The 27510-nt window shown below is 36.9% G+C and overlaps 1 protein-coding gene across 1 annotated transcript in view; it reads left to right on the top strand.

Annotated features, from left to right (window-relative positions):
• Positions 1-27510, top strand: part of CCDC39 (coiled-coil domain 39 molecular ruler complex subunit) — a 41943-nt gene that overhangs the window by 9891 nt on the left and 4542 nt on the right. Inside the window, exons 7-16 of the mRNA XM_084872087.1 lie at positions 1758-1949; positions 3552-3655; positions 3958-4090; positions 7593-7787; positions 8691-8855; positions 11687-11824; positions 15551-15759; positions 22909-23032; positions 26753-26912; positions 27308-27414. Of these exons, the coding sequence (XP_084728213.1) occupies positions 1758-1949; positions 3552-3655; positions 3958-4090; positions 7593-7787; positions 8691-8855; positions 11687-11824; positions 15551-15759; positions 22909-23032; positions 26753-26912; positions 27308-27414 (1527 nt within the window). The remainder of the gene's footprint in view (positions 1-1757; positions 1950-3551; positions 3656-3957; positions 4091-7592; positions 7788-8690; positions 8856-11686; positions 11825-15550; positions 15760-22908; positions 23033-26752; positions 26913-27307; positions 27415-27510) is intronic.

Genomic DNA, 27510 nt, shown 5'->3' with positions numbered 1-27510 from the left:
GAGAAATGGCTCCCAGATAGAGGTGTGCTTCTACGTGTTTAACAACTGGCTCCCGAACTATGGCATTTCTGATATCTGTGGAGAAACTATTTCGATACCAACAGGACTTCTCTGGACGCAGCATTGAGAAGAGATGCGCAAGTCAGTTGTGGTGAGCCAGTGAGAGCCGGTTCACACCACTATGAGGTTAAATCTGACATCGGACCCTTTTGGTTTTTTTCCCCTCCAAAACAATTTCTGCCTTCTCAGGGTCTTCTTGGCAGGAGTCAGACCATAGGATCCTGGAGTTGTCTTCTTAAAAGAAACATTTCATTATTTATAAATAGTTTTCTATTATGTTTTTATTCCAGTACTATAAACATTTTGAGATATTGCTTATAAGCATTATCTATATGAAAACTTATCTGTGAAAATAGATAGCACTGTTAAACAATGTGAACACTGAAGTAGTATGAAAGCACCTGATTAAGTACAATAGTAGAAAAATCAATATAAAACAGGACATTCCAGAATGATCATGTGCCATATGTAAACCTAAGAAGGTTTGACCTGTCTTGTGCTTGAATGAACACAGTAGATATATAGACTGCTGCAATTACAGAATGTTACTTATCATAGAGAACATAGAGGAATACTAACTAAATTACGCAAATTAAAAATGTTTTTTTTAATGCAGTGCATCTCAGATATATATCCACTAAATATGCTAATATGTGCAATATTAATTACATGTAGCAGTTCTAAAACTTACTAATTTCAGACCACATTCCTCCCCCACCCCCTGGTATTAGTTGTTTGGTCGGACCCCAATTTGGACAACTTGCAAGAAATATATTTTAGGGTAAATTTTTCTTCACCCTCCAATTCATCCAACATATTGCTATAATAATCACTTGTAAAAAAACACGCATATGATCTTTTATTCCCTAGCTCTACAATCATCTTTGTTCCATATTGTTTAAAAGCTGACCCTCTTTGACATGACAGTTGAAAAAATAGAATTTCTCCTCAGTTCAGCGTCAACCTCTCTACCTTTCCAGCCTCATCCTTTCATCTGTAATCACCCCATCTTAATATGTCCCTATTCTATCCCTGCCCTCCCACCATGCGCTTTCACTACGTTGAGTTTTTTATGTATCTCTGTTTGTCTTTTTAGGTCGACTTAATTTAAGCCTGTTAGATAATGCCTTTTAATGACTCCTCTTGGGTAGACCTTATCATCTTTGTTCCCATAGCGTTCTATCCACATCTCCGCTACTACTTCCTCTATTCTGTTAATTGTGTATAGTCAAGACCATCAAAAAGCCTGAGTGAAGGAATTCCTATTAAAGCCAATAACTAAAATGCTATTCTCAAAAGATGAAAATCAAACTGGTCTTATGAAATATTTGGAAAATTTTATTGCAATTCAACTTTCTATATTAAAAATATTTAACACTGTTATATTTTTTAAATGTCGCTTTTCACTCATAAAAGATTGATATTTTCCTCATCTCTTTAGCAAAGTACCAAGTAGATGAAAGAAAATATAGAAACCTTTAAAAATATAAGCTTACTATTTTTTGGTATTTAGCATATTAATATTTTGTTTTAATTCATATAGAGTCTCTCCTAAAAAAACATTCTCTTACGTTTTGATAAAATAAATACTAAATATAATAATAGAAAAATAAAAACTAAATTTCTTTTAGTTTTCATTTTGATCATCATATTAAACATATATTTCACTTTTTTTTTTTTTTTTTTTTAATTCCTAGGTATTAGCAAAGATAAAACAGGAAACAAGAGAAAAAGAAAATTTGGTTAAGGAAAAGATCAAGTTTTTGGAAAGTGAGATTGGAAATAACACAGAGTATGAGAAAAAAATTTCTGTTGCTGATCGTAAAGTTTCAAGATTTAGAAAGGAATACCAGCAGCATGAAGTTACTAAAAATCAGCTGAAGGATGAGGTATGGCAACTAAAAAGACTGGTGTTTTTGGCAAATTGCTATGAAAGTAAGCACAAGGCCTTTCCTTTGATTAAGCTGTTGCCTTATTATTATTATTTTTTTCATCCTTTCATGTTGTGGGACTTTCAGGATACTCTGACTGAGCTGAGTCCCTGGTTGGTGAAAGCATCTGGGGGTGCCATTGGCCTCACAGGCGGTGTGAAGGGCTCCCCCTGGAGTTGTGCAGTGCCTAACTACCTACCTGTCACACCTGTTGTGCTAGTGACCCAAGGCAAAAGGCTCCCAAAGGGTCTAGACTGGAAATCATAATCCTATGTAAGAAAAGCCTAATATGCTGAGTGCCCAGTCTTACACCATCTTGGTTCTTCCCCATCTTAACCATTTTAAGTGTATCCTCTGGTATTAACTACATTCCTAATGTTGTACTGCCATCAGCACCATCTATCTCCATAATTCTTTTTTTTTTCTTATAAAAATAAAACTGCACCCATTAAACAAAACATCCACATTCCTCCCTTCTTCCATTCCCTGGTAACTGTGATTCTATTTTGTCTCTATGACTTTAACTACTTTAAGTACCTCACGTAAGTGGAATCAGGCAGTATTTTGTGACTGGCTTATTTCATTTAGTATAATGTCCTCAAGATTCATCCATGTTGCAGCATATGTTAAAATGTTCTTTATTTTTAAGGCTGGATACTATTCCATTGTATGTGTATACCACATTTTGCTTATCATTCATCTGTCCAGGGACACTTGGGTTGCTTCCACTTTTTAACTATTATGAATGATGCTGCTATAAACGTGGGTATACAGTTACCTCAGAATTGCTGGATCATATGGTAATTTTGTTTTTAATTTTTTGAGGAACTGTTGTGCTGTTTTCTACAGTGGCTGTACCAACAGGGTTAATTTCTCCACACTTTCAACAATACTAGTTATTATTATCTTTTATAGCAGCCCTCCTAATGGGTATAAGGTGGAATTTTATTGTAGTTTTGATTTGCGTTTTCCTAATGGTTAATGATGTAGAGCACCTTTTCATGTGCTTTTTGGTTATTTGTGTGTGTTCTTTGGAAAAAATGTATATTTAGGCCCTTTGCCCAGTTTTGAACCTTTTGTTGTTGCTGAGTTTTAGATCTCCATATATCCTCATTATTAATCCCTTATCACATATTGATTTGCAAATTTTCTCCCATTCTGTTGATTGCCTTTTTACTGTGTAGATAGTGTCTTTTGATGCACAAAAGTTTTTAATTTTAATGAATTCTAATTTGTCTAATTTTTAATTGTTCCCTGTGCCCTTGGTGTCACACTCAAGGAATCATTGTCAAACCCAATGTTGTGAAGTTTTGCTCTAATGTGTTTTAAACACATATATGTGGGTCTTTATAGTTGCTAGTATTATACAAGCAATTTAAACCATAATATTAGATAAAAAAAAAAAAACAGTTAACATGTATTATAGCAATATGGTTATTGTGTTTACGGGAATGATGAAGGTTAGAATTTAAAGTGCTTCAAATAGGAATTTTTGGAAATGAAATTAATTTATAAAATTCAGAGTAAATATATACTTTTTGTCTATTAATTAATAACTAGCTGGATTCTTTAAAAGCCACTGTGAATAGAAGTTCCAGTGAAGTACAAGCTCTGAGGAAAAATACTTCCAAAATAAAGAAGGATATTGAGGGAGAAACAACAAGGTAAGAAAAAAGATGTTTAAATATATTTATAATTCTTAACTACTTTTATTGTAGAAACATATTTTTTGTTAAATAGCTATAAAATTATAGCTACTAAATTTAAAAATGTCCCAGGTGTTTCATCACAAAGGCTCAGGACTAATATTTTTATGGTTTATTAACTATTATTGGTAATAAAGTAGTTTATGGGAAAAGAAACTTTTAAGTTATATGAAGAAATTGTAGGACAAACTATTTATTGTTTGTTTGAATTCTGTATCTCTAGACATGTTTTCTGTTTTTTAATCATAAACCCTTTCTAGGTTACAAAGAATTAGAAAAGCTAATAAGAATGCAAAAACAAAATTAGAGCAGATAACTGAGAAAACTATGTCAGCAGAAGAGAAAGCTACCAATTTGGAAGATATACTAAAGGAGGAGGACAAAAATGTGAAGGTAAAGTTTAGTTCCCATTTAAAAGAAGATCACAGCACATTTAGCAATAGTGAATTAATTTAGACCCTGAGGTCAGAGGAGTAGGAAGTCTTTCAAGAGGTTCTGCTTTCTGGTCATGACATTTGTGATCATCATTGTTGGTCTTCTTTTTATGGCTTCTGTGGCTCTTCTTAAGCTCCTGATCCTCCATTTGCTTCACTTTCAGCATTTAATTTTGATACCTCCTCCTCCTCTTCCTCCTCTTCCTACTCCTCCTTCTTGCTAATCCTCACATGAGGATATCCCTCCCCGACTTCCAATGATTTTTTGAGAGAGTGGGAAGAAGGGGGAGAGACACAGAGAGAGAAACACCGATGTGAGACACATTGATTGCTTGCCTCACACACACTTCCCAACCAGGGTCGAGAATTGAGATGGCAATTGTGGTATGTGCCCTTGACTGAAATGGAACCTTAGACCATTCAGTCCTAGGCCAATGCTATAATCATTGAACAAAACCGACTAGGGCTTGATATCTTCTTTTAAAGGTAGCTCCTGTACCTCAGATTCCATGCCTTCCCAATGTCTAGTGTGTCCATGTCCCTGCTTGTCATCAATAATATCTATCTATCTATCTATCTATCTATCTATCTATCTATCTCTCTATCTACTAGAGGCCTGATGCATGAAATTCATTCAAGAGTAGGCCTTCCTTCCCCTGGCTGCTGACACCTATAGTGTCCCACGTTTGGGCTCCAGTTTGTAGTGAACCCCTTTCCACGTCCCATGCGGTTCAGGGTTCGGGCTCTGAAGGAGGCTGCACACAAATGAAGGAGGCTAGAAAATATTAATTTGGAAATATTGGGGGCCAGGCGGAAGCCCAACTCAAGAGGAAGAACTTCGCTTTGTTCTGGCCTTGCAATCCCTTTTATTAAGGTTTGGGATCCACCCATCCAGTAATAGCCAATCAGCTAGGATTTACATAAAATTAAAAGGTGGAGGTTGCTTTAGCTACCATTGTCTCAACTAGACAGTGGGTGGTTGGCTCTGACCTTTCAAAGCTTCAAGGTTGACCAGCCTTCCAGGGTCCACACCTCTCTGCTAGTTAAGGCAATGGGTGGCTTCTGAAATATGGTAGCAATCATATTTAGGTAAAAACTACTGTTTGAATTTTAACCCTACTATTCTAATTTCGACCTTCACTTGCTTTGTTCATCACGCCATGGGCTTAGGAAGGATGAGTTCAAGTTCTGGGCAAGGTTACAGGCAGAACTTTCTTTTTCATTAAAGAGCCAGCCCTATGTACACTTAGTGGTTATCTCGATTCTGGCCTCGAAAACAATGCTGTTCTATCCAATTAAAAAAAAAATGCACCTGGCATGGTATTGAGACTGTGGGTATATCTGGTCTCTGGCCTACAAGGTCAGACAGCTAAGTTTTTCTTCATCATCCTTCAAACGGGCTAAAGCAAACTAGAAAGCAACATTTTATCCAGGAAGAACAGCAGAAAATTCCAAACAACAGTTTGTTGCAAAATAGGGGTTTTCCTTCTTAGAACCTTTAAAAATAACTACCTGCCCCTTAAGCGGCGCAGTCGTTTGGAGTCCGCCTGCATGTGGTACTCTTGTGGCTGCCCTGGCCAGATATTTCAATAAATTCTTGCCTGCTTTTTTTAAATAAATCATCAGCCTCCGGTGGTCTTATCATCAGTCCTGCAAGCTGGACTTCCCTTGCAGCCCTGGCTTTGTCTGCAAGGTCTTCTTGAAGGACATCTGGTCTAATTAGCATATTGCCTTATGGATGACCTTGTGGACAAAGCCAGGGCTGGAAGGGAAGCCCGGATCCTGGATGCCTGTCGGAGGCCAGAAAGAAGCCCGGGTCCTGGGATGCCGGAGGGAAGCCTGAGTCTGGGATGCCAGAGGGAAGCTGGTGCTGCTCTTGCACAAATTTTGTGCATCAGGCCTCTAGTGTTCTCATATTGCAAATGTACCTTGAAAAGCGCCTTTGTTTTACAATTGATTTCTACATAATTATCATCGTTTTTGTGCAAATTACCCCCAATGGTCTACATTTATTAGCTATGTTTCTTCACCAGGTGCCACTGCTATCTTTTTAACCTCTTAGAGTCTGGCATCATTTATCAGTAAATGGGCTCTTAAATGCTATTATTTTACTAACCTTACTGGCATCTCCCTTCTACATTAATCTCTATGGCATGTTGGTAGCGTTAAAGCCAATGATGGAGGAACTGGAAGAGGTTGGTTCAAATTTCCTCTTTGAAAATTTCAAAGTGACTGTATGACCTGACACTGTAGGCACTACTTCTTGCTTTGAACTTTTCTTTTAATGTAAAAATTTCTTCCCTTTATTACTTTTTAGAGAGAGAAGAGAGGGGTATAGAGATATAAGCATTAATGAGAGAGAAGCATCATCCATCGGCTGCCTTCTGCACACCCCGTATCCCAACAGAGGATTGAGCCCAAAACCCAGGCATGTGTCCTGATAGGGAATTGAACCAGCAACTTCTTGGTTCATAGATTGATGCTCAACCTCTAAGCCACACCAGCCATGCTTTTAACTTTGTGTGTGTGTGTATGGGAGAAGCAGAGGGTAGCTGAAGATGGTGGCAAAAATCCCTCATTTGCTATTTATATCAAGCATCCTTTCACTCATATTTGAATAGAATCTGCTTTCTTAGTGTGTTGTGTTTTTAAAATTCCCTAGTAATGAAGTCATGTAGCAGTGTTGACTTGGGTGGTGTCTAAGTCCAACATTATTTTTTTCTTCCAAAAGCATGATTTTCTGTAACACATGAGATGGGACAGTGTTAAAACTTATCAGAAATCTGTAAAAATGGCAAAATTCACTTGAAATAGACTTTTGGCCTACAGAATGAAAAACTAGTGAAATTTTTAAAGAAATTAACTGAATTTGAAAAAAAAAATACCCACAAGATTGTAGCATGTGTACTAATTGTGCTCTAGCAGGATTATGTTCAGAATCTTGATTTTTATAGCTATTGGATTTTGTGTACATTTGGAAAAACCCCAACCCTATGTGTTTTAGAGATGTGCTCTGTTATTCACCACCAAGCAGTAACTGAAAACTCTGCTAGGCAATCTTTGAGAAGGTATTAAGCTCAATGAAAAGTGTCTGTTATATGAAAAATAATGCATTTTTATATTATTATAACAGATTATAATTCCTGATTTGTGTCCCAAAGAATGTGGGAGATTGAGTGATGTAATGTCTTCCCTATAACACCCTCAAGACTTCAGTAAACGTGAATTTCTATTCTGTTTTCTAAGAAAACCAGTAGAATGCCTAAGTTCTAAGGTTAAGGTGGGATAACAGATCAAGGTACATGATACAAAATAGAAAACTACTGTTCTAGTCTACTAGCATAGAGTATACTATAAGAAATGTCGGGGGTTCATTTATGAGTCCCCGATATTATACTGTTTTTAAGGTATAATATTTAAGTTATTATAATTTCACTAATCACGACTATCCTTATCACCAGGAAGTGGAACTTCAATTGAACATATTGAAGGGTGTGCTATTTAAGATAGCTCATGAATTACAGACTGTGACCATGGAAGAAAAAGCTCTTGTATCAGAAATTGAAGGAACTCGTTCCTCTCTAAAGAACTTCAACAATCAGCTACATAAATTGGATTTTGAAACCTTGAAGCAGCAAGAAATTATGTACAGTCAGGTAGATGCTACTCTTATAAATATCTTCCATATTGAAATGTTATAGTTGTGATGGTCAAGATACTACAGAGCTCTGAGAAAACAAAAATTTCTAAGTAACTCTTTGAGGGATAGACAGATATTGAAGATGGGATTTCATGCTAGGTCAGTAGTAGGGTGAGGAAGCCTTAAATCCTATTTTTTTCTGCAATTGAAGTAAGCAGGTAAGAGGACAGACAACTTCAGTGAGGGAGAACCATGCTTTTCAGGAACATAGAGTAAAACAAAACAAGGAATTGGACATCTGAAGCCTAGAAAAATTGCATGTTGATTTTTAGTTGTGTGGGATAAATAGGGACATAGCTTTCTCATCCCCATCTGTAAGCAAATAGATTAAAAGTATTTTTTCAGTTTTTCCTTATTTCTTCTATTTATTTGTTCTGTCTCATTAATCTCTTAATGTCCTCCCTCTGTACATTTTAATCTCCCAAATCTAATATATTTTTTAAGTTTCTCAAAATTACAGATGCTAAAGTTCAATTTAAAAATAATTCATTAGAATTTTTTTTTTTATGGCCAACAACTTAGGACTATAAGTTGTTAGCCATCCCCTCAAAAATGTATGTCGATGTATATCCAGTGGACTTACTGAGGTTCCATCATGGTTGTATGATAAATAGCTTCCTAATGACTTTGTTATATTTTCAGATTACTTATAACTCACTATCATGTACCCTGGTTGTTAAAGAATAGGTTGATGTTCCTCCCTTTAGTATAAGAAGGATTTTATCCTGTAAATTACTGAAGCCTTAAAGTGACACGTAGGCCAACTGATAAAAAGGGTCTTTACCATGTCTTTATGCTTGTAGAAACGGTTTTCACCATTTGTTTCTTCTTACTAACTCATTTTAATAAACTGTAACAGGATTTTCACATTCAACAAGTGCAACGCCGAATGTCACGGTTAAAGGGAGAAATTAATTCAGAAGAAAAACAAGGTCTTGAAGTAAAAATTGTTGAACTTAAAGCGACATTGGAAGAGAGAAATTCTGCATTTGGCATGTTGGAAACACAGATCAAGAAGCTTCATGTAACTTATCCAAAACACTTTTTATGCTTCAAATATGCTAGTCGTTAGTCATTTTGTTTTAAGAGAATATGTTCCTAAGATTTAAGTTTGGATAGGTGATTGCCAAGCTACCCATGTGTATAATAAATGTATGAACTGATAGCCATATTTCTATAAAACTGCAACATTGCCATTGATTATGCATTTACTACATGCTAAATATACCATATGTATTTAGTATTTTATTTCATTTCATTGTTATAAATAGGGGAACTTATAAGGAATATATCATTACTTGTTTCACAGATTAAGTTACTTGTCCACAGCTACACAGCTAGTACATGGGGAGCTAGGATTTGAGCCCTGGTTCATGTGACTTTAAAATACTTTTAATAGTACCTGATTTAAAGCATTGATAAATTCCAGTTTTTCTATTATGCATTTGCCATAATAGCTTGATTGTCTGTTATGCATGAAATAACCTCTAAATGAAGCTACCATTTTATGGCTCGTCTATTGTTATTCAAATATTTACTTAGTTACATTTTTCAAATAACTCCATTTTGTTAATGAGATGAGAATAATCTTAACCTTTAGGTATATTAATATGTTTACAGTAACATAAAACATATGTTAGGGAAGCCTATGTAATATAAAACCTGTGTTAAAGTTTAATTGGAGTGTAAGAGTGAAAGAAGGAGAGCATGGACCTGAATGGGTAAGAACACCAAAGGGTTTCAGGTTTTTAAACAGCTGGGAAGGCCTAGTGATGAGTGTCCTCTAGTAGCTGTAAGAAGAATTGCCCTTAATTCCTTTAGGACTAACAAAGGAGAAAGGGGGCTTAACTTTTTTACATTAAAAAATTATTTTATGATGATAAAATTTTGTTTTGGAGTAGTTTGTAGCATGATGAAATGTCTTTTTAAAATGTTGCCTTGATTTGGTAGAAAAGAGCACATATTTAGAATCAGAAAGAATTGGTTTTGAATGTCAAGGTAATATCACTGCTGGTTTAACTTTTCTGAGTCCTAGTTTGTTCAATTTTTAAATGGAAAATAATTTAATATTAATTTTACATCATTATGGAGAATTATAAGCAGTTTAGTATATCTTAATACAGTGCTTTTTATCAAGTACTCAGTAAATGATATTGTTTTAATGTTACAGAGTATAGAAATACTAATTCTATCTATAATAATAAAAGCATAATATGCTAATTAGACCTGACAGCCAAACAACTTTCTGGATCTCATTCCAGATGTCCTTCTGGATGAAGCCACAGTGGCAGGGGCTGAGGCAAAGGCTGTTAGGGGCAATGAGGCAGGCAGACAGGCAGGCAGGCAGGCCAGCCGTTAGGAGCAAGTGGTCCTGGATTGCAAGGGGGATGTCCCAGATTGCAAGAGGGTGCAAGCCAGGCTGAGAGACGCCAGCCCCTCCCGCACAATTTTGTACACCAGTTCTCTAGTCTATAATAATAGAAGCATAATATGCTATTTGGCCCAGACGGCTGAACGAACTTCCAGACAAAGCCGGCTGCAAGGGCTGAGCCCCTTGCATGACTTTCATGCATTGGGCTTCTATTAGAAATATAGGAAGGTGACCTGTGTATCATCTTTCTTGGCCCTGGCCTGGACTGTGTGGACATGGGCTTAGTGTTCCCTCTTTAGCAATTGGCTAATATTATCCCTATTCTAACTCTGGTTTTAACAGAGAGAAAAATAAATTCATAGAAATGCAAGTGAATTTTAAAAGATATTGTTACTCTTCTAATAAAGGTTGCTCTCATTAGTAGTATGGGGTTGTAAAGTCATTCTGCGTTCCTGCTCCCATGCTACTCCATCTCTTATTGTGCATAACAGAAACTACTTTCTTTTGGTTAAAATTCACCTTAAATTTAATTTTTTTTTTGGTTCTAAAAGTTAATTTTATGAAATCACATTTTTTTCTTAAAAAAATTCTTATTATTATTATCTTGTTACAATCCTAGGTCTTGATACATCAGAATCATACAGGCAATGAGAAAGGGGAGGGAAAAGGTATAGATGAAGTGAGAAAGAAAAAGACAGAGGGAAAGAGAGATAGATCTTGGAACTAAAAAGTTCTTGCTTTACATACCCAGAGGGGGCTAAAAGCACAAACCTTGTTCTGGGTTCAGGGTGAGAGGAGGGATACAAACTGGTATAAAACTAGAAAACTAGAATCTGTGAATGTATTACCTACGATGCATCCTGTGGAGCTAAATCTTATATAACATTTTTTTTCTCTCTAGCAATATGTGATTATATATGTAATAAATACTACATGAGCTTTTTGCATATCAAATGCTGTTGTGCATACTCTTTGCCAGTAACTTCTTTTTTTAAAAAAAAAAAAGTTTATTTATTTTTTAATTTTTATTGTTGACCCATAATTTCTTTAATCCTCACAACAACCTAAGGAAGTAAGTATAATACTTTGTTATCATCTGATTCCAGAGCTTGTACTGTTAACCAAGGCCCTATGCTTAATGTCTTCACCTTCTGGGACTTGGATTGAATCAAATAATGAACTCTAGAAGGTGAACCAAAGCTTGGGCTCCCTCTTCCCATGTCTTTCCATTTAGAATCATATTGAACGGTAACCATACATACGTAAACTGAACCCAAAACATCAATAGATGATAAAAATGAAAAAAATTGTTAATATCCATATGTATTGTATTAGAGATGTTAAAGCATAAAGAATAAGACTTTTAAAATCTGATTTATTATAAATATTTAATGGAGCACATAATTTAATGTAAGATGTTTAATAGTATGTATTTAATATTGCTATTTAAAAATGTGTTTCTGTACCTTTTTTCCTTCTTACAGAATGATCTTTACTTTATCAAGAAGTCAAACACTAAAAATGATGAAGAAAAACAGTCCCTCTTGACCAAAATAAATGAACTAAACCTTTTCAATGAAAGATCAGAGAAAGAACTTAGTAAAGCTCGAGCTTCGAAACAGGTGCAGTAAAATAATATGAGTATATAATAAAATCCACATGCTTTCAGGTTCAATACAGAAACATTTTGAAACATAGCAATGTTTGAAAAAGACAGTCACTAAAATGTTAAAATGTTAAAATACATTATTTTTTTCCAGTTTCAAAGAAAATTTGCTATATATATATTGTATTTAAAATTTGTTAATATACATGCTTCCAAAGCATTAAATATTCTAGAGACAGAACCATGAAATAGACTGACAAATTTTAAAGGAAAGTTGGGGGTAAGGGAGATGGGGATGGAGGGAGAGATTAATAAAAGATTTTATACACACACATACACACACACACACACACACACACACACACACACACTAAAGGCATGGTGCACAAAATTTAAGCACAGGTAGGTTCCCTAGGCCTGACCGTGATCAGGGCTGAACAGGCCTTCTGGATGCCAGCTGGGGCCTCCGTTCTGTGCCACCCTTTGGTGGTCAGTCCATCACAGGAAGCAATGGATCTCCTGGTCAAATTCCTGTGAGGACAATATGCATATCAGGCTTTTATGTATAGAGACTAGAGGCCTGGTACATGAAGTCATTCATGGGTGGGGCCCAGTCAGCCTGCCCTGGTTGGGGCCAATCAGTTAGGCTGGCCAAGGGAGGGGACACGGGTGGTTGGCAGGCTGGCCCCACGCCTAGTCAGGGTGGGGGAGGGAATTGGGGGTAGGGCCGGCCAGGAGGAGGGGCCACAGGTGATTGGCCAGCCAGCCCTGCCCCCTGGTCAAACTCCCAGTTGAGGGGACAATTTGCATATTAACCTTTTATTATATAGGATACACATAGCCCTCAGACACAGTCAAGAGTGTGGTGAAGGCTTGGGAAGGGCAGATGTGAGGTGGAGCAAGTCATTGCGGGGGGGGGGGGGGGGGAAATAACAAAAAAACAAGGGGGACATCTGTATCACTTATAACAATAAAGATAATTTTTAAAAATAGGATCTTGTAGTGACCAGAAAATTTTTTTTTTAAAGTTTCCCCACAGTCATTGGATGAAGTTACTATAATTTACTTGGGCAATCTCCAATTTTTTGGATTTATGTTTGTTTCTAGTGTTTAGCTATTTTAAATAGTACTATCATGTTCTATGTACATATATCATTGTACATTTGTTTAGTTGGTTCCTTAGGATAAATCTCCACCTGTATAATTAAGGTTAAAAAAAAGAGAGAATATTTTCAATGTCTTAAAAAACTATGTTTAAGTCCAATTGTCTGCTAGAGGGTTCAATTAATATTCCCAGTAGCAATGTGTCAGCATCCTATTTTACTTACCACCATCAAAGCTGGATCTTATAGTTGATAAAATTATTGTCAGTTTGATGGTCAAACATGGCACCTCATTGCTTTTAGTTTGCACTTTTAAACATGGTGACTTTTTGAATCATTTTGCTTAAACGTAAAATTTAAAATATCCTATATAATAAAAGGCTAATATGCAAATAGACTGAAAGGCAGAATAACCGATCAACTAGTCGCTATGATGTGCACTGACCACCCGGGGGTGCGCATGGAACATGGCAGATGTTGGCTGCAGCAGATGGTGGAGCTGATGAGTGAGAGTTCCAGACCAAGGTGGGGCATCAGTCGCTGTCATCAGGGCCAGCTTCTGGTGGTTACTGGAAATTCTTTGCTCCCACATGTTGCAGTGCTGCCCGGTACTCACACCTGCTGCCGGTGACTGGGGCCCGCCCTGATTGCTCAGCACCATCAGTGGGTACAAGTGGCAACTGCTGGCCCCAATTGCCCCTGAGGGCTTCTCCACCTCTTCCTGCTCCTGCGGGGCGATTGGGGTAGCAGCTGCTGCTCGCACCGCTGATGGCACTGGCCCACTTGTACCCACTGCTGGCGCCAGCACCATTTGCTCTGCAAATGGAGCTGGCAACATCAGTGCATGAGAGTGGCAGTGGTGAGAGAAGGACTGTCAGCAGACAGGGGGCTGGGGGCTACAGCGAGAGGGGCTGGCGGGGAGGGTGAACAGAGGATGGGCTGAGACCTTGCGGCCCACAGTTCCTTTTAAGGTACATGAATTCATGCCCTGGGCCCCTAGTGTTTAAACAAAAATGTTTAAAACACGTTTTTAAAACTTATACTACCAGAGGCCCAGTGCACGAAATTTGTGCACAGTGTCGGGGGGTCCTTCAGCCCAGCCTGAACCCTCTTGCAGTCTGGGATCCCTCTAGCAGTCTGGAACCCCTTGCTCCTTACTGCTCACCTGTTCGCTCTCTTTACCACTCGGCTCACTGCTCCTTAGCACTGCCTCAGAGGCGGGAGAGGCTCATGTCACCGCCACTGTGCTTGCCAGCCCTGAGCCTGGTTTCTGGCTGAGAGGCACTCGCCCTGAGAGAGAGCACTGACCACTGGGGCAGCTCCTGCATTGAGCGGCTGTCCCCGGTGGTCAGAGTGCATCATAGTGGCCAGTCATTCTGCCAGTTGTTCTGCCATTTAGTCAATTTGCATATTGGGGTATTATTTTATAAGATGCTCCATAATCTTTATGTTTTACTTTCTGGTTTATGTTCTTGGCCCGTATTTCCATTAGGAGGTTTATATTTTTTTAATTGGTTTGCAAAATATCTTCATATGTAAAAATATTAATTCTGCCATAAATAGTGCCAATGTTTTTCCATTTGTCTTTAAATTTCTATTTAGTTTTTTTTTGACATGAAAGCTTTTTATTTTTATTTTTTACTTTTTAAAAAATATATTTTATTGACTTTTTACAGAGAGGAAGGGAGAGAGATAGAGAGCTAGAAACATCGATGAGAGAAAGAAACATCGACCAGCTGCCTCTTGCACACCCCTACCAGGGATGTGCCCGCAACCAAGGTACATGCCCTTGACCTGAATCAAACCTGGGACCTTTCAGTCCGTAGACCGATGCTCTATCCACTGAGCCAAGCCGGTTTCAGCAACATGAAAGCTTTTTAAACATCAAACAGCTAAGTGTTTTTCCTTGTGTAAATGTTATGTTTAGAAACTTCTTTGTCATATAAAAATCAAATAAATGCTTGCTATTTCGAATAGCTGCATTGCTTTTATCTCTTGCATTAAGTTTTTTGGTTTGTTTTTACTCATCTGGAATTTATTTTGGTACATATGAAATGTAGGGATATAATCTTTTCTCCAGTAAAAAACTGTATTTTTGAAGTAGTAAAAGTCTTATATTCTGGAGTGTTTGTTTCTGGGCTTTCTATTCTGAAAATTATCTTATACTTTTTATCAGGACTCTACTCATGATGGAATCGTTTTAAAATAAAAATTTATTTACATATCATCTTATAATATTTAGTTTAGAAAATAAAAATGCTCACCCATAGAGCTTTATATATTTTCAGTTTCAATTTTATGAATAATTTCTTCCTTTTTTTCTTTAATAAAACTTAAATTTAGGATTGAATTATAGTAAAAGACTTGGAATGGCTATAATTTTTTTTTAAGTGAAAAGGAAAGGAAGGAAAAGGGAAAAGAAAACACACACACACACACAAAAAAAAACACCCAAAAAAAACAAAGGAAAACCAGAGTCATGACTCAGAGCAATCTAAAAAATTTAACTTTAGTTAACAACTTAGTCAATGGTCAAATTAGAAAAAAAGTTGTTTTCAAGTTTGACTTTTGTAGCAATAATGAAGAAAAGTATTTTGGTTTGGGTATAAAAATAATTTTTCAATATTTGATTATGATAGAATTTGATGATTGAAGACAATATTCTAAAACTTGAAGCTAAACGTGCTCGTGAACTGCTTCACAGTAAAGCAGAAGAAGTTCTTTCTCTGGAAAAAAGAAAACAGCAGTTACAAACAACTATGGAAGAGCGAACGGAAGAAATTAAGGTTCACAAAACCATGCTTGCATCACAAATAAGATATGTGGATCAAGAACGGCAAACCATAAGGTAACCATTAGAATGTTCACATCCTGCTGATGAATTTTAAAACAAAGAACCTACTGCTCCCTCTCCCACCCTGGGTGTCCATCTTTTTCATATTCATTTGAATGTTATTGCCATAAAGTTGTTCACAATATTTTATTATTTGTTTCATACCTGCAATGTTTCTAGTATTTCATTCCTGATTTGAATTTTTTTGTGACTTACCTTGCAACTAATGACATTTATTGCTTTTCAAAAATAATCAAATCTTGCTGAATTTTACTATTGGGAATTCATTTTTTATTTTATTAATTGCTACTCACATTTATTATTCTTCCTTTCATTTTTATGGGCTTACTTTGACTTCATTTTTCAAGCTTTTTCAGATAGATGCTTAGTTAATTAATTTTCAAATTTGAAGGCTAAAACAATTCCCTTACGTATTACTTTAGCTGCATCTTTATTACTACGGGCTAGCTATTACATATTATAGGTTTTGCAGGCCATATGGACTCTGTTGCACAACTTAATTCTGACATTGTAGATTAAATGCAGCCATAGAAAAACATGTGAATAAATGAGCATGGATGGCTGTGTTCCAATAAAATTTTATGGATACTGGAATTTGAATTTCATAGAATTTTTATAGAATATAATTTTTCTTTTGATTTTTAAAAACCATTTTGCATTTAAAAATGTAAAATCCATTCTTTGGTCATGAACTGTACAAAAACAAGAGGCAGGCAGACACCCTGGCTCTTTATTGCCTAGTAATAATATTCCACTGTATGCATCTACTCCAATTTGTACATTTTCCCATTGTTAAACATTTGAATTGTTTCCAGTTTTTGTCTACTACAGAAAAAATTTCTATGAACAGACATTTTCTTGGTATGAACATATGCTTTCCTTTCTCTTGGGTAAATACCTAGAAGTGGAATATCTGGATCATATGTTAGGTATTTCTTTTTGTCCTTTTGATTTGTTTCTTTCATTGGTTTTGCTGAATTTTATTTTTCTCTTCCATTGTTTGGAGGATATATATTCTAATTTAATTATTTTGTTGGTTATTCTTAAATTTGGAAGAAACTTTAATCTTCCTATTTTTCTAAATACTGAAGATGAATTTGATTTTATTATTTTTCCCATCCCAAAAGAGGTTAAGACTCTTAGTATGTTTTATTGCTGCATCTCTTGTCTCCATCTTTCATGTATTATTGAAATCACTGATTATTATACCCAGTTGTTATTGTTTTTAATATTATGTCTCTACTTTTAAAAGAACTACTTTCTTATAACTTCTTTGATCCCTTCAGCCAATTGCCAGCAGTAATTTCATTCTGGCTATGTTATACTTTGTTTTGGGGTTCAATATTTTTTAAATGTATCCTTTGTCTTCTTATTTTCTTGGATTTCATTTTCATCTCTCTGGAGTATGTTCTGAATTTTTTTCATTGATGTTTTCTGAAATTTTGAGTCCTTTTCACAATTAAAATATATTTATTCTATCCCATATTTTAATTAGTTGAACTTTGAGAGCATTGTTATACATTCATCCATATATAGTACAGTATATGAGAGGTCTGATTTCTGGTTAATTTATTTTATTTTGTAGGAAACTTGGTTTTTGTTTTCTTTCTGGAAGCTTAGAACAATCTTTTTACCTTGGGATTTTAGAATTTTCCTGTATGTGTCCAGGTGTTTTTTCATTTTTCTTGTTTGACCTTTAGTGAACTTTTTCAATTACTTCATTGAAGTCTTTCTTCAAGTAAGGAAAATACCTTTCTATTACTTCTTTATTCACATCATACTCTATTCTATCCATTTGTTGCTCATTTTTAGTGGTTGTTGATCTTCTTAGATATGTCTTTACTTCCAGATTTCTTTATATATATATATATATATATGAATAATTTATTGATTTTTAGATAGAAAGGGTATACAAGAAACATTGAGGTGAGATGAAAATACATTTATCATCTGCCTCCTGCACACACCCCAGCTCTCAATCTGTGCCTGTGATCTTTCCTGGGGATCAAACTAGCAACCTTTTGGTGCAAGAGATGATGCCCAACCAAATGAACCACACCAGCCAACGCCAACACTAACATTTTAGATAAACTATAATTTAAAAATAAAGTAAAATTGAAAAGGGGAAATTACTTGCAAGAACTTTTGTCCCTTCATTGGTCCTTTCTTTTCATGGAAGCCTATTCTTGTTTTATGGGTATTTTTGGATGCAATATCCTCTCATCTTTTAGGCGACACTAATCTGATAGTTTTCTTCTAGCCCACGCATTATCTTTGCTTCTCCTAGTGTCTGTTCTGTCATTGCACATTTTGTTCTTTTTATTCATGCTGTTAGCTTTCCATAAATGTCTGATAGTCCTAAGCTTCCTGTTATATTTACTTTAAAATGCTTAATTAATAATTATAGTGATTGGTAAAATGATCCAGTATGGGTTTCTTCTGCAATTAGGTAGATCTCTTTCTCCAAGTCTCTACTCTAAATGGGAGGCTGATTGTAGGCTATGGGAAAGTCTGCCCTAAAGGAGTTTATTTTGAAGACATATTTCATTCCTGGGTAGAACTGCCTTTTTTTTTTTTTTTTTTTTTTTTTTTTTTTTTTTAAATCTAGCTCCAACCTACATTGCTAGAACTTGGATAATTGGGGGCGGAAGAGGAGGTTATCATTGGAGTGTAAATAATTCCTGCCAATATACTTTGAGGGGTTGAAGAGAGTGGTTCAGATGTTCTGTAGGTAATTTTTATATTAATTACATTGATAACAGCCTCAGATATAACTTTTTCTCTTTTTATTTCTGAATTTGGATATTTTCCAAGATTTCTTTGGTGAAAATAGCTTTTATTTCTGCATTAATCGGTATCTATCTCTATTTTCACTGTCAATAGTATCCCATTTATTTTTCTTCTTCTTTTTGTTGTTAATGCTCGCCCAAAGATATTTTTTCCCACTGAGATTTTTAGAGAGTGGAATGAAGGGAGGGAGGGAAAGAGAGAGAGAAACATTGGTTGCCCCCTGTACCTTTCCTGCCCAGGGCTCCCACAATGCAGGTATGTGCTCTTCACCAGGAATTGAACCTGTGACCCTTTGGTACATGGGCCAAAATTCCAACCAGTGAGCAACACTGGCCAGGGCTCCCATTTGTTTTCAGTGAATTCATGAAAAAAATTGTCTTTCTTGTTCCCAGAGCTGTTACGTTGTTGTTTTTTCCTTTTTAGTCTTTTCCATTTTAGGAAGGAGGAGAAATATTCTTGTGATTTGGTCCTCCATCTTAAGCTGGAAGGTCAAGCATTGTCTTTTATAGTTATATAAAGGATAAATAAATATTTTCTGATAAAATAGCAGAAACACTTAAAAATAAGCAAAACTGTGACTTCTGATATTAATGTTTTGCCATCTATTTTTTTCTGTTTCCTGTTTTAAAAAATTAAATATTTATTGTTCATATTATTATAGTTGTTCTTCTCCACCCCCCCATAGCTCCCCTCCACCCGGTTCCCACCCCACCCATGTCCTTACCCCTCCCCCCACTTTCCTCATCCATAGCTGTATGATTTTTGTCCAGTCTCTTCCTGCACCCTCCACACCTCTTTCCCCTTGAGGATTGTCAGTCCACTCCCTTTCTATGCCTCTAATTCTATTATATTCTCCAAATTATTCTGTTCATCAGATTTTTTTTTTATCCAGTTGATTTTTAGATTACCTTGTTGATTAATATGTATTTGTTGTTCATAATTTTTATCTTTTACTTTTTCTTCTTCTTCCTTTTCTTAAAGAAAAGCTTTCAGCATTTCATATAATACTGGTTTGGTGGTGATGAATTCCTTTAGCTTTTTCTTATCTGTGAAGCTCTTTATCTGACCTTCAATTCTGAATGATAGCTTTGCTGGGTAGAGTAATCTTGGTTGTAGGCTCTTACTTATTCACCACTTTAATTTTTCTTGCCACTCCCTTCTGTCCTGTATAGTTTCTGTTGAGAAATCAGCTGACAACCTTGTAGGTAACTGTTTTTCTCTTGCTGCTTTTTATATTCTCTCTTTGTCTTTTGCTCTTGGCATTTTAATTATGATGTGTCTTGGTGTGGTCCTCTTTGGATTCCTTTTGTTTGGGGTTTTGTGTGCTTCCTGGATTTGTAAGTTTATTTCTTTCACCAGGTGGGGGAAGTTTTCAGTCATTATTTCTTCAAATAGGTTTCCAGTATCTTGCTCTCTCTCTTCTTCTGGCACCCCCACAATTCGGATGTTGGTACACTTGAAGTTGTCCCAGAGGCTTCTTACACTATCTTCATATTTTTGGATTCTTTTTTTCTTTTTTGCTTTTCTGGTTGAATGTTTTTTGCTTCTTTGTATTTGACTTGATTCTTGTGATCCTCTAGTCTGCTTGGATCTTTATATATTATTCTTTCAGTCAGTGTATGCTTAATTTCTAGTTGGTACTGTTTCATATCCTCAAGGGTCTCACTAAATTTATAGACCTTTTCTAGAAAATTCTTGAAGAACCTTATGACCCTGGTTTTGAACTCTATATCCAGTAGGTTGCTTTCCTCCATTTCTGTCTTTTGTGATCTGTTTCTTTGTCTCTGCATTTTGGCTGCTTCCCAGTGTTGATAGATTGGCTTTGTGTGCTAGGTGTCCTATAGGTTCCAGTGGCTCAGCCTCCCCATTTACCTGAGATGGACACTCTTTGAGCACCCTTTGTGGGTTGTGTACACAGTCATGTAGTAGTTAAGCCTTGATTGTTGTTGGTATCAGTGGGAGAAATTGACCTCTAGGCCAATTGGCTGTGAAGATCAGCTGCATCTACGATGGGAGAATTTCTGTGCTGGAGACACCCTTACAAGGCAAGACTTGCTTCAGTGAGGCTTTGGTGCTCACTGAGTCTGCCCCTTGAGTGTGTCCCTTATAGATCTGAGGAGTTGTAATCTGGATGGTCCCACTCTGACCCCTGAGTACACTAGCTCTTGGATCTCAAAGGAGGTGCTAATTTAGCCTCTGCCAGAGGCCACCCAGCTAGAGCTATGGAGACATCTGCAGATTCTCTTCTTTGTTTGGGGTTTGGAGGTGCCCAGATGAAGCCCAGCTGTGAAGCAATGCAAGCTGCTGTGGGGCCTTGGGCCTTCTTTTGGATGTTCTGGGTCTCTCTGACTCAGCTGCAGTTTGTTAGGTAAGTTTAGATTTCAAAGGACTAGGCCATTCATATGCAAAAGCTTGGTGGGGCAGAGTCTCAGGGTGGAGCAAACAGCAATGGCTTCCTATCAGCCCTGCCCTATGAGGCCCCCCGGGTCTCAGTGTCCCTAGGTAATTACTGCAAGCACCTCTGAGAGAAAGCCGCCCTCGAGTTCTGCCCACTGCCAGACAGTCCAGTTTCTCCCCAAATGAGTCTGGGTCCCCAGAGTCTCACCCAGAACTGGAGTTCAGAGCAGTCGGGAGCTTGTGTCTCCCTGTGGATTGAAAAAGCCAGCTGCATACTCAGTTGCCAACCCTCTTCGCATGGGCATCTCCATACCTCTGCACTTTACTTCCACAGCTCCTCTGAGTCTCATTGTGCTTTTCTCTTCCCTTCTAGTAGTAGAACTTCAACTTAGCTAGCCTTCTTGTGGTTCTGGATGATTTCCATTTTGCCTTTTAGTTGTAGTTTTGAAGTGGTTGGGTGAGGCAGCAGGTTCAGGTGTTTACCTATGCCACCATCTTGGTTTCTATTTTCTTTAGGAGTAGGAAAACTGCAGATTTCCTCTCAGCAGGTTGGATGGTCGCTTTCATCTGGCTGTAGTAGGCAAATATGTCTCCCTCCATGCATATATTAATGTTATCAGTATTATTATAAAGTAAGTTAAAAACAGTTCATAATATGTAAATTTACTGGAATAAAAGGAAAACATTTAACCAGCAGATTTAGGAATATAAACCATGGATTTCTCATATTTCTGCAAGCTTTGTCAGAAGGGACACTAATTGTCCTAGCTGATCTTGAAATGTTTTTAATTTTTTTTGGTAAAAAACACATGACATAAAACTTAGCATCTTAACCATATTTCAGCACATAGCTCAGTAATGTTAAGTATATTCACATCATTGTGCAACAGATCTTCAGGACTTTTTCACCTTGTAAATCTGAAATTATGTCCATTAGCATTAACTCCTCCCTCCCCTCTCCCTACACCTCACGGTTTGTGGCCTAATTATCATTGGCAATTATCATTCTTCCTGTCTGTATGAATTTAACTACTTTAAATACAGGCAGTGATACCATCAGCATTTGTTGTTTTGTGGACTGGCTTATTTCACTTCGCATAATGTCCTCAAGGTTCACTCATATAACATGTAACGGAATTTCCTTCTTAAGGCTGAATAATATTGTATGTATACAGTATATCATCTTTGTTTACCCATTCTTCTGTCTGTGAACATTTGGGTGGCTTCTACCTATTGTGAATAATGCTACTGTGAACACTAATGTGCTGGATCACATGGTAGTTCTATTTTTAATTTTTTGTTTTCCATAGTGGTTACACCATTTTACAGTCCGACCAGCAGAGCCTAGAGGTTCCAATTTCTTCACATCCTTGCCAATACTGTGTTTTGTTTGTTTGTTTGGCAGTAGGCTTCCTAATGGGTTGAGGAGATATATGCCATTGTGGTTTTGATTTACATTTGACTATAAAAGACATTTGGATAGTGAATAGTTTCAGAATCTAGAGGTAGTATCTCCCTCTGGAGCAAAGGCTAGGCATGTTTGCTTATTTCCTACTATAGAGTATTTAGGTTACCTAAGCTTGAGGTCCCTCAGCTGTAATATACATCTACTGTGGGTGCAGCATTTATTTGAGCCCCTTCTCATCTGCATGGCACCTTGGAGCAAGGGGAAGCAATGTAAATACAAACTCATGTCATGAGTGACAAAATGCTTTCTCTATGACCCAAGAAACTGTGTCTTCTGCCACCATCCATGAAACTGTGGCACTTGTTATCTTTCAAATAGGGTAAAACCTGAGACGCTTCACACTGAATTATAAAATTGAAAAGTGAGAACATCTAATCTGAGTTCAGTAATAATACAAATACAGATGTCTTCCATGAGAACAATATAGTTCTTTAAAAAAAATGGTATTTGTTTTCCAGTGTTTAATTTTTCTTTTCTTTCCATATTAGTGCTGACTTTCATGAGCGGCTAAGTAAAATTGATAAGCTGAAGAATAGATATGAAATTCTTACTGTTGTTATGCTGCCTCCTGAAGGAGAAGAGGAGAGAACACAGGCCTATTATGTAATAAAGGTAATTGAGATTGATTTAGTTGTGAAAAAAGAATTATCCTTTCTTTGTTAATAACCAAAATGGCTTTTTTCCCCCCCTATGACATTTCAAATTTCATAGCAGTCTAGGAATCGTTGCACTTAATTAGGGCCATAAAACATTAGTTGCTAATTGAAGTACTGAAGCTCTATTAGTTTTATACTACTCCAGTCCATGAGGTCAAAGAGAGGCCTAGAATACTCTTTGACACTTTTTTTTTTCCATCTTTGCATCCTGCCATTTCCCCTCATTTATTCAAAATTCCTAATTTTTTACCCTAAAACCTACTATCACTACTCTACTAGACCTTACCATCGCCTGGAGTTACACCACTTCTGAAATCTTACACCCCAATTTACCATTGCAGTCCTGATAAGGCAGAGATCCAGAGAGTAAGAGGTTCGGGACAAATGAACAGGTGAACCTGCTGTTCTTTCTGACGTTTGAGAGTTGTCTGCTACCTCATGGTTATCTTTGTCTAGTAACCCATAATAGGAGATTCGGAAGTGATTAGCGATTGGATGTAATTCCCTTCCTGAGCACTACTATGTTCATCTTTCCATGTAAAAAACACCTTGCACAGGTATGATTTCCTTTCCAGAAAAGCTCAGGAAATTATTCAAAACACCACAAAAAAAGGAATGAAATTGTAACTTTAACTCGTTCTTCCTGTTTTATACATGGATAGGAGTAGGCAGATCTCCCAATTCACACTTTTAGAGATGGGCCCTTGTGGATGGATCCCTGCTTTTGACTCATAATCTTCCAAATTTCTGTAGTCCTTTGAAGCTGCCTCTAACATATGCTATGTGACATTCTGCCACTTTGCCTCAGAAAATTCTGCCAAACCAATATGAGAAATGAGTCCCAGTTCTCAAATCCCTTTAATAACTCATCTGTCTTAGTACCTCAGAGTTCTGCCCAATATTAACGGGATTTACCTTTTCTCAAGTTTTGAAAGTTTCCAAGGGTGAGGGGTAGGCTCTAGTTTAAGTGTTGGGGAGCAGTTAGATGTTGCAACCCCAGTTAAGTTTCTCTACCAAGCTGTGATGAGGTACCTAAAAGCACTGGTGTTAGTGTCTTTGTCCCTGTCTTGGTTCTGTCACTGACTATGTAGGTGACCCTGAATAAGTTAACCATTTGGGGCCTTAGTCTCCTCACTTGCAAAATATAAGGATAATATTGTTACTTTTGTTATGAGATGGAAAATATATATAAGGCCCTTAAGACAGTGCCTAGAACAAAATGAACCCTCACTAAATGTTAGCTATCACCATTGTCATTGCTGTTATGATGAACTAGAGGCCTGGTGCATGAAATTAGTGCATGGATGGGGGGAATCCCCTCAGCCCAGCCTGCACCCTCTCCAATCTGGGACCCCTTGGGAGATGTCCAACTCCTGGTTTAGGCTCGATCCCCGGGAATTGGCTTAAACCAGCAGTCAGATATCCCTTTCATAATTCTTGACTAATGAATCAAGAATCCTAATCGCTTAGCTGCCTGTCTGCTTGTCTGCCCCTAACTGTCCTCCCTTGCTGGCCTGATCACTCCTCACTGCCTTTGTGTGCTTGATTGCTCCTAACTGCCCTCCCCAACCCCTCTACCAGCATGGTCACCCCTTACTGCCCTCCATGCTGGCCTGGTCACCCCCAACTGCCCCCCTCTGCAAACCTGGTTGCTCATAACTGCCCCCCCCCCATCTCCCAACTGGCCCGGTCTCTCCACAACTGCCACCCCCTGTTGGCCTGGTTGCCCCATGCAACCTGCTTTTCAGTCGTTTGGTTGTCCCTCACTTCCCCCCCTACTGGCTTGGTCATAGGCAGCCATCTTGTGAGGGCATAAGGGTTAACTTGCATATTACCTCTTTATTATATAGGATAATAATCCACTTCTCAGGAAAATAGGCACATTTTTATAAGGAGAGTATTCCTTTTGTTCACAGTAAAGGTGAAGTATGCCAGTGTTAAATGAATCAAAGCTATCCTACCCTCTCAATTTCCTGATGCCACACCTCACCTTCTCCAGGATCCACAGCTTACCCCTTATTCCCATTTTGCATTGTATGGCATCCTGACATGTCTTATGCATAACACTTGACATGTAATGGATATATAAAAAGGAAACATTTCTTTATAACTATACTCAATGTGTCTTATGTTGAGAAGAACTATCAATGGCCTGAAAATGGGAAAAGCAGTCTGTAGGTGTGCAGTGATGCCACTGCATGGTGACACCAGACTTGGCATTTTCTAGCAGGCCCCCTCCAGTGTTACTTGATTCTGAAGGAAGGTACACCTTTGACAGATTTCTATTGACTAATCTACTTTATAACTCTGTAGGGATAGATGTTAACTTGTGGAAACTGATAGTTGTCCACAATGCAAATAAATTTTGGCTAGTAGAAATACAACTGATTAAATTCTACAGGAAAGATAACCCAAGCATTACATTTTGTTGCCTTAAAAGATATAGTTTCATATCTATAGGCTAATTTATTTCAGCATTTGTGTATATTAAAGCTGTTCCACTTCTCCCTTTGAACTTGTCTAACATTTTATGGGTTCTTTCATTGATGAGTTGAATAAAATCTTTGACACATTCATTGTATATTTGAGAATTTTTTGGGGGCACATTCCCTTACCTGGAGCAGTTCTTTTGGAATTGATAGGGTCCAGCTCGAGAGAGCCTGACTGTAACAGAGATTCGATGGAAAAATTCACTGAATATCTCCCTTCACTGAGGAATTTATGGTTTTCAGCAATTAGGAAACTTCATTTTCTCTATTTCTCACAATTACCTTTCTCTAATTAAATTAACTAAAATGTGATAAAATACATAACAATTTTAAGTGTACAGTGGTATTATATTCACATTGTTATGCAATTACCACCACTACCAATCTCCAGAACTGTTTTCACCCTCTGAAACTGAAACTGTACCCAGAATAATAACTCCCCATGTCCCCCTGCCCCAAATCCTGGCATTCACCACTCAACTTTAAGTCCCCATGAATTTGACTACTCTAGGTACTTCAGGTAAGTGGAATCATGCAGTATTTTTTCCTTTTGAAAATATGGAATACTTCACAAATTTGTATGTCATTCTTGGAGTAGGTGCCATGCTAACCTCTATATTGTTTCAAATTTAGTTTGTGCTACTAAAGTACTTTCTATAAGTTTAACATTACTAACTGCTCAAAAAATGTTAAAATACTTCTTCTATTAACACATATAACTACAACTGGCTTGGAAATGACAGGCCTTTACTTTTCTGGGTGTGTCCTGTCTCACCTCCTTTTTACTCCTCTCTACGCTATAAAAGGAGAAAGTGTTCCTAAGTTTCTTTCAGGCCAGAAATATATCCTATTGAATATATACTTTGAAATGTCCTTCTGATTCTCTGTTTCCCTTCCCAGTGAAGTTTATAACTGCTTGACTTTTTGGTAATTTTTGTTGGAGAGTTTAATGTAAGCTTTGGTGAGTTACTGTATTTCCATTACTGTTTTGTATCCTATGTGCTATACTTTATAGGCCTTGAGGATTTGATCTTCTATAAATCAAGTGAAAGAAATAAATGGTGTTTTATGTGGATCTCAGGGTAAATGGGTATTGCTGTGAGTTAACTACTATGTTCTGCCCTGAAAACAGACATTCTCCCCCATGAGAAATACTTTTATTTAATCATTTATTCTGTATTTTTTAGGCTGCTCAAGAAAAAGAAGAACTTCAAAAGGAAGGTGACACTTTGGATGCTAAGATCAACAAAGCTGAAAAGGAAATCTATGCTCTAGAAAACACCTTACAAGTGCTACACAGTTGTAACAACAATTTCAAACAATCTTTTAAGAAACTGACACCATCTAGTACGTAGGAGAATTAATGAATATATGCAATGAAAACTGTATAGTTGTTTTTAAAAAAGGAACACTGAGCAATAGTAAACAAAAATGTACCACGTTTGATTGAGTCAGAAAAACCATCCCCTTTGAAAATAAGTGCTAAAGTGTTATTTCCATTATTAGTTCTAATGATGCAGCATATCACTTCTCTAGCGGATTAATTTCAAATTCAAAGAAAATAGCACATTAACTGCCCTGTGTTGACTAAACAGGAGTGGCTGCTACATATGGTCATATTTTAAAACAAGTAGACATCCTTTCATAAGAAGAAATGTTAGAAATTTAATAGATATAAGATTTTAAGATTGATTTCTACAGAATATGTTAAAAATTTAAACTACAAATTCTCTAAATCTTAGGTGATGAATATGGACTAAAACTCCAACTGGAAGAACAGAAAAGAGCTGCTGATGAAAAATATAGATACAAACAAAGACAAATCAGAGAGCTACAGGAAGACATCCAGGTAATTCTCCAGGCTTTAGTAATAAGCCTTTGGTAGAAATAAACTAATATTATGTCTATTTTCTTACCCCATAATTTTTTTTAAAGAAAATTAGAT

Source organism: Pipistrellus hanaki (genome assembly GCF_964339955.1).
Source record: "Pipistrellus hanaki genome assembly, chromosome: 2".
NCBI lineage: Eukaryota > Metazoa > Chordata > Mammalia > Chiroptera > Vespertilionidae > Pipistrellus > Pipistrellus hanaki.
Note: the sequence above shows the minus strand (reverse complement) of the source record. Positions and strands in the feature narration are given on the sequence as shown.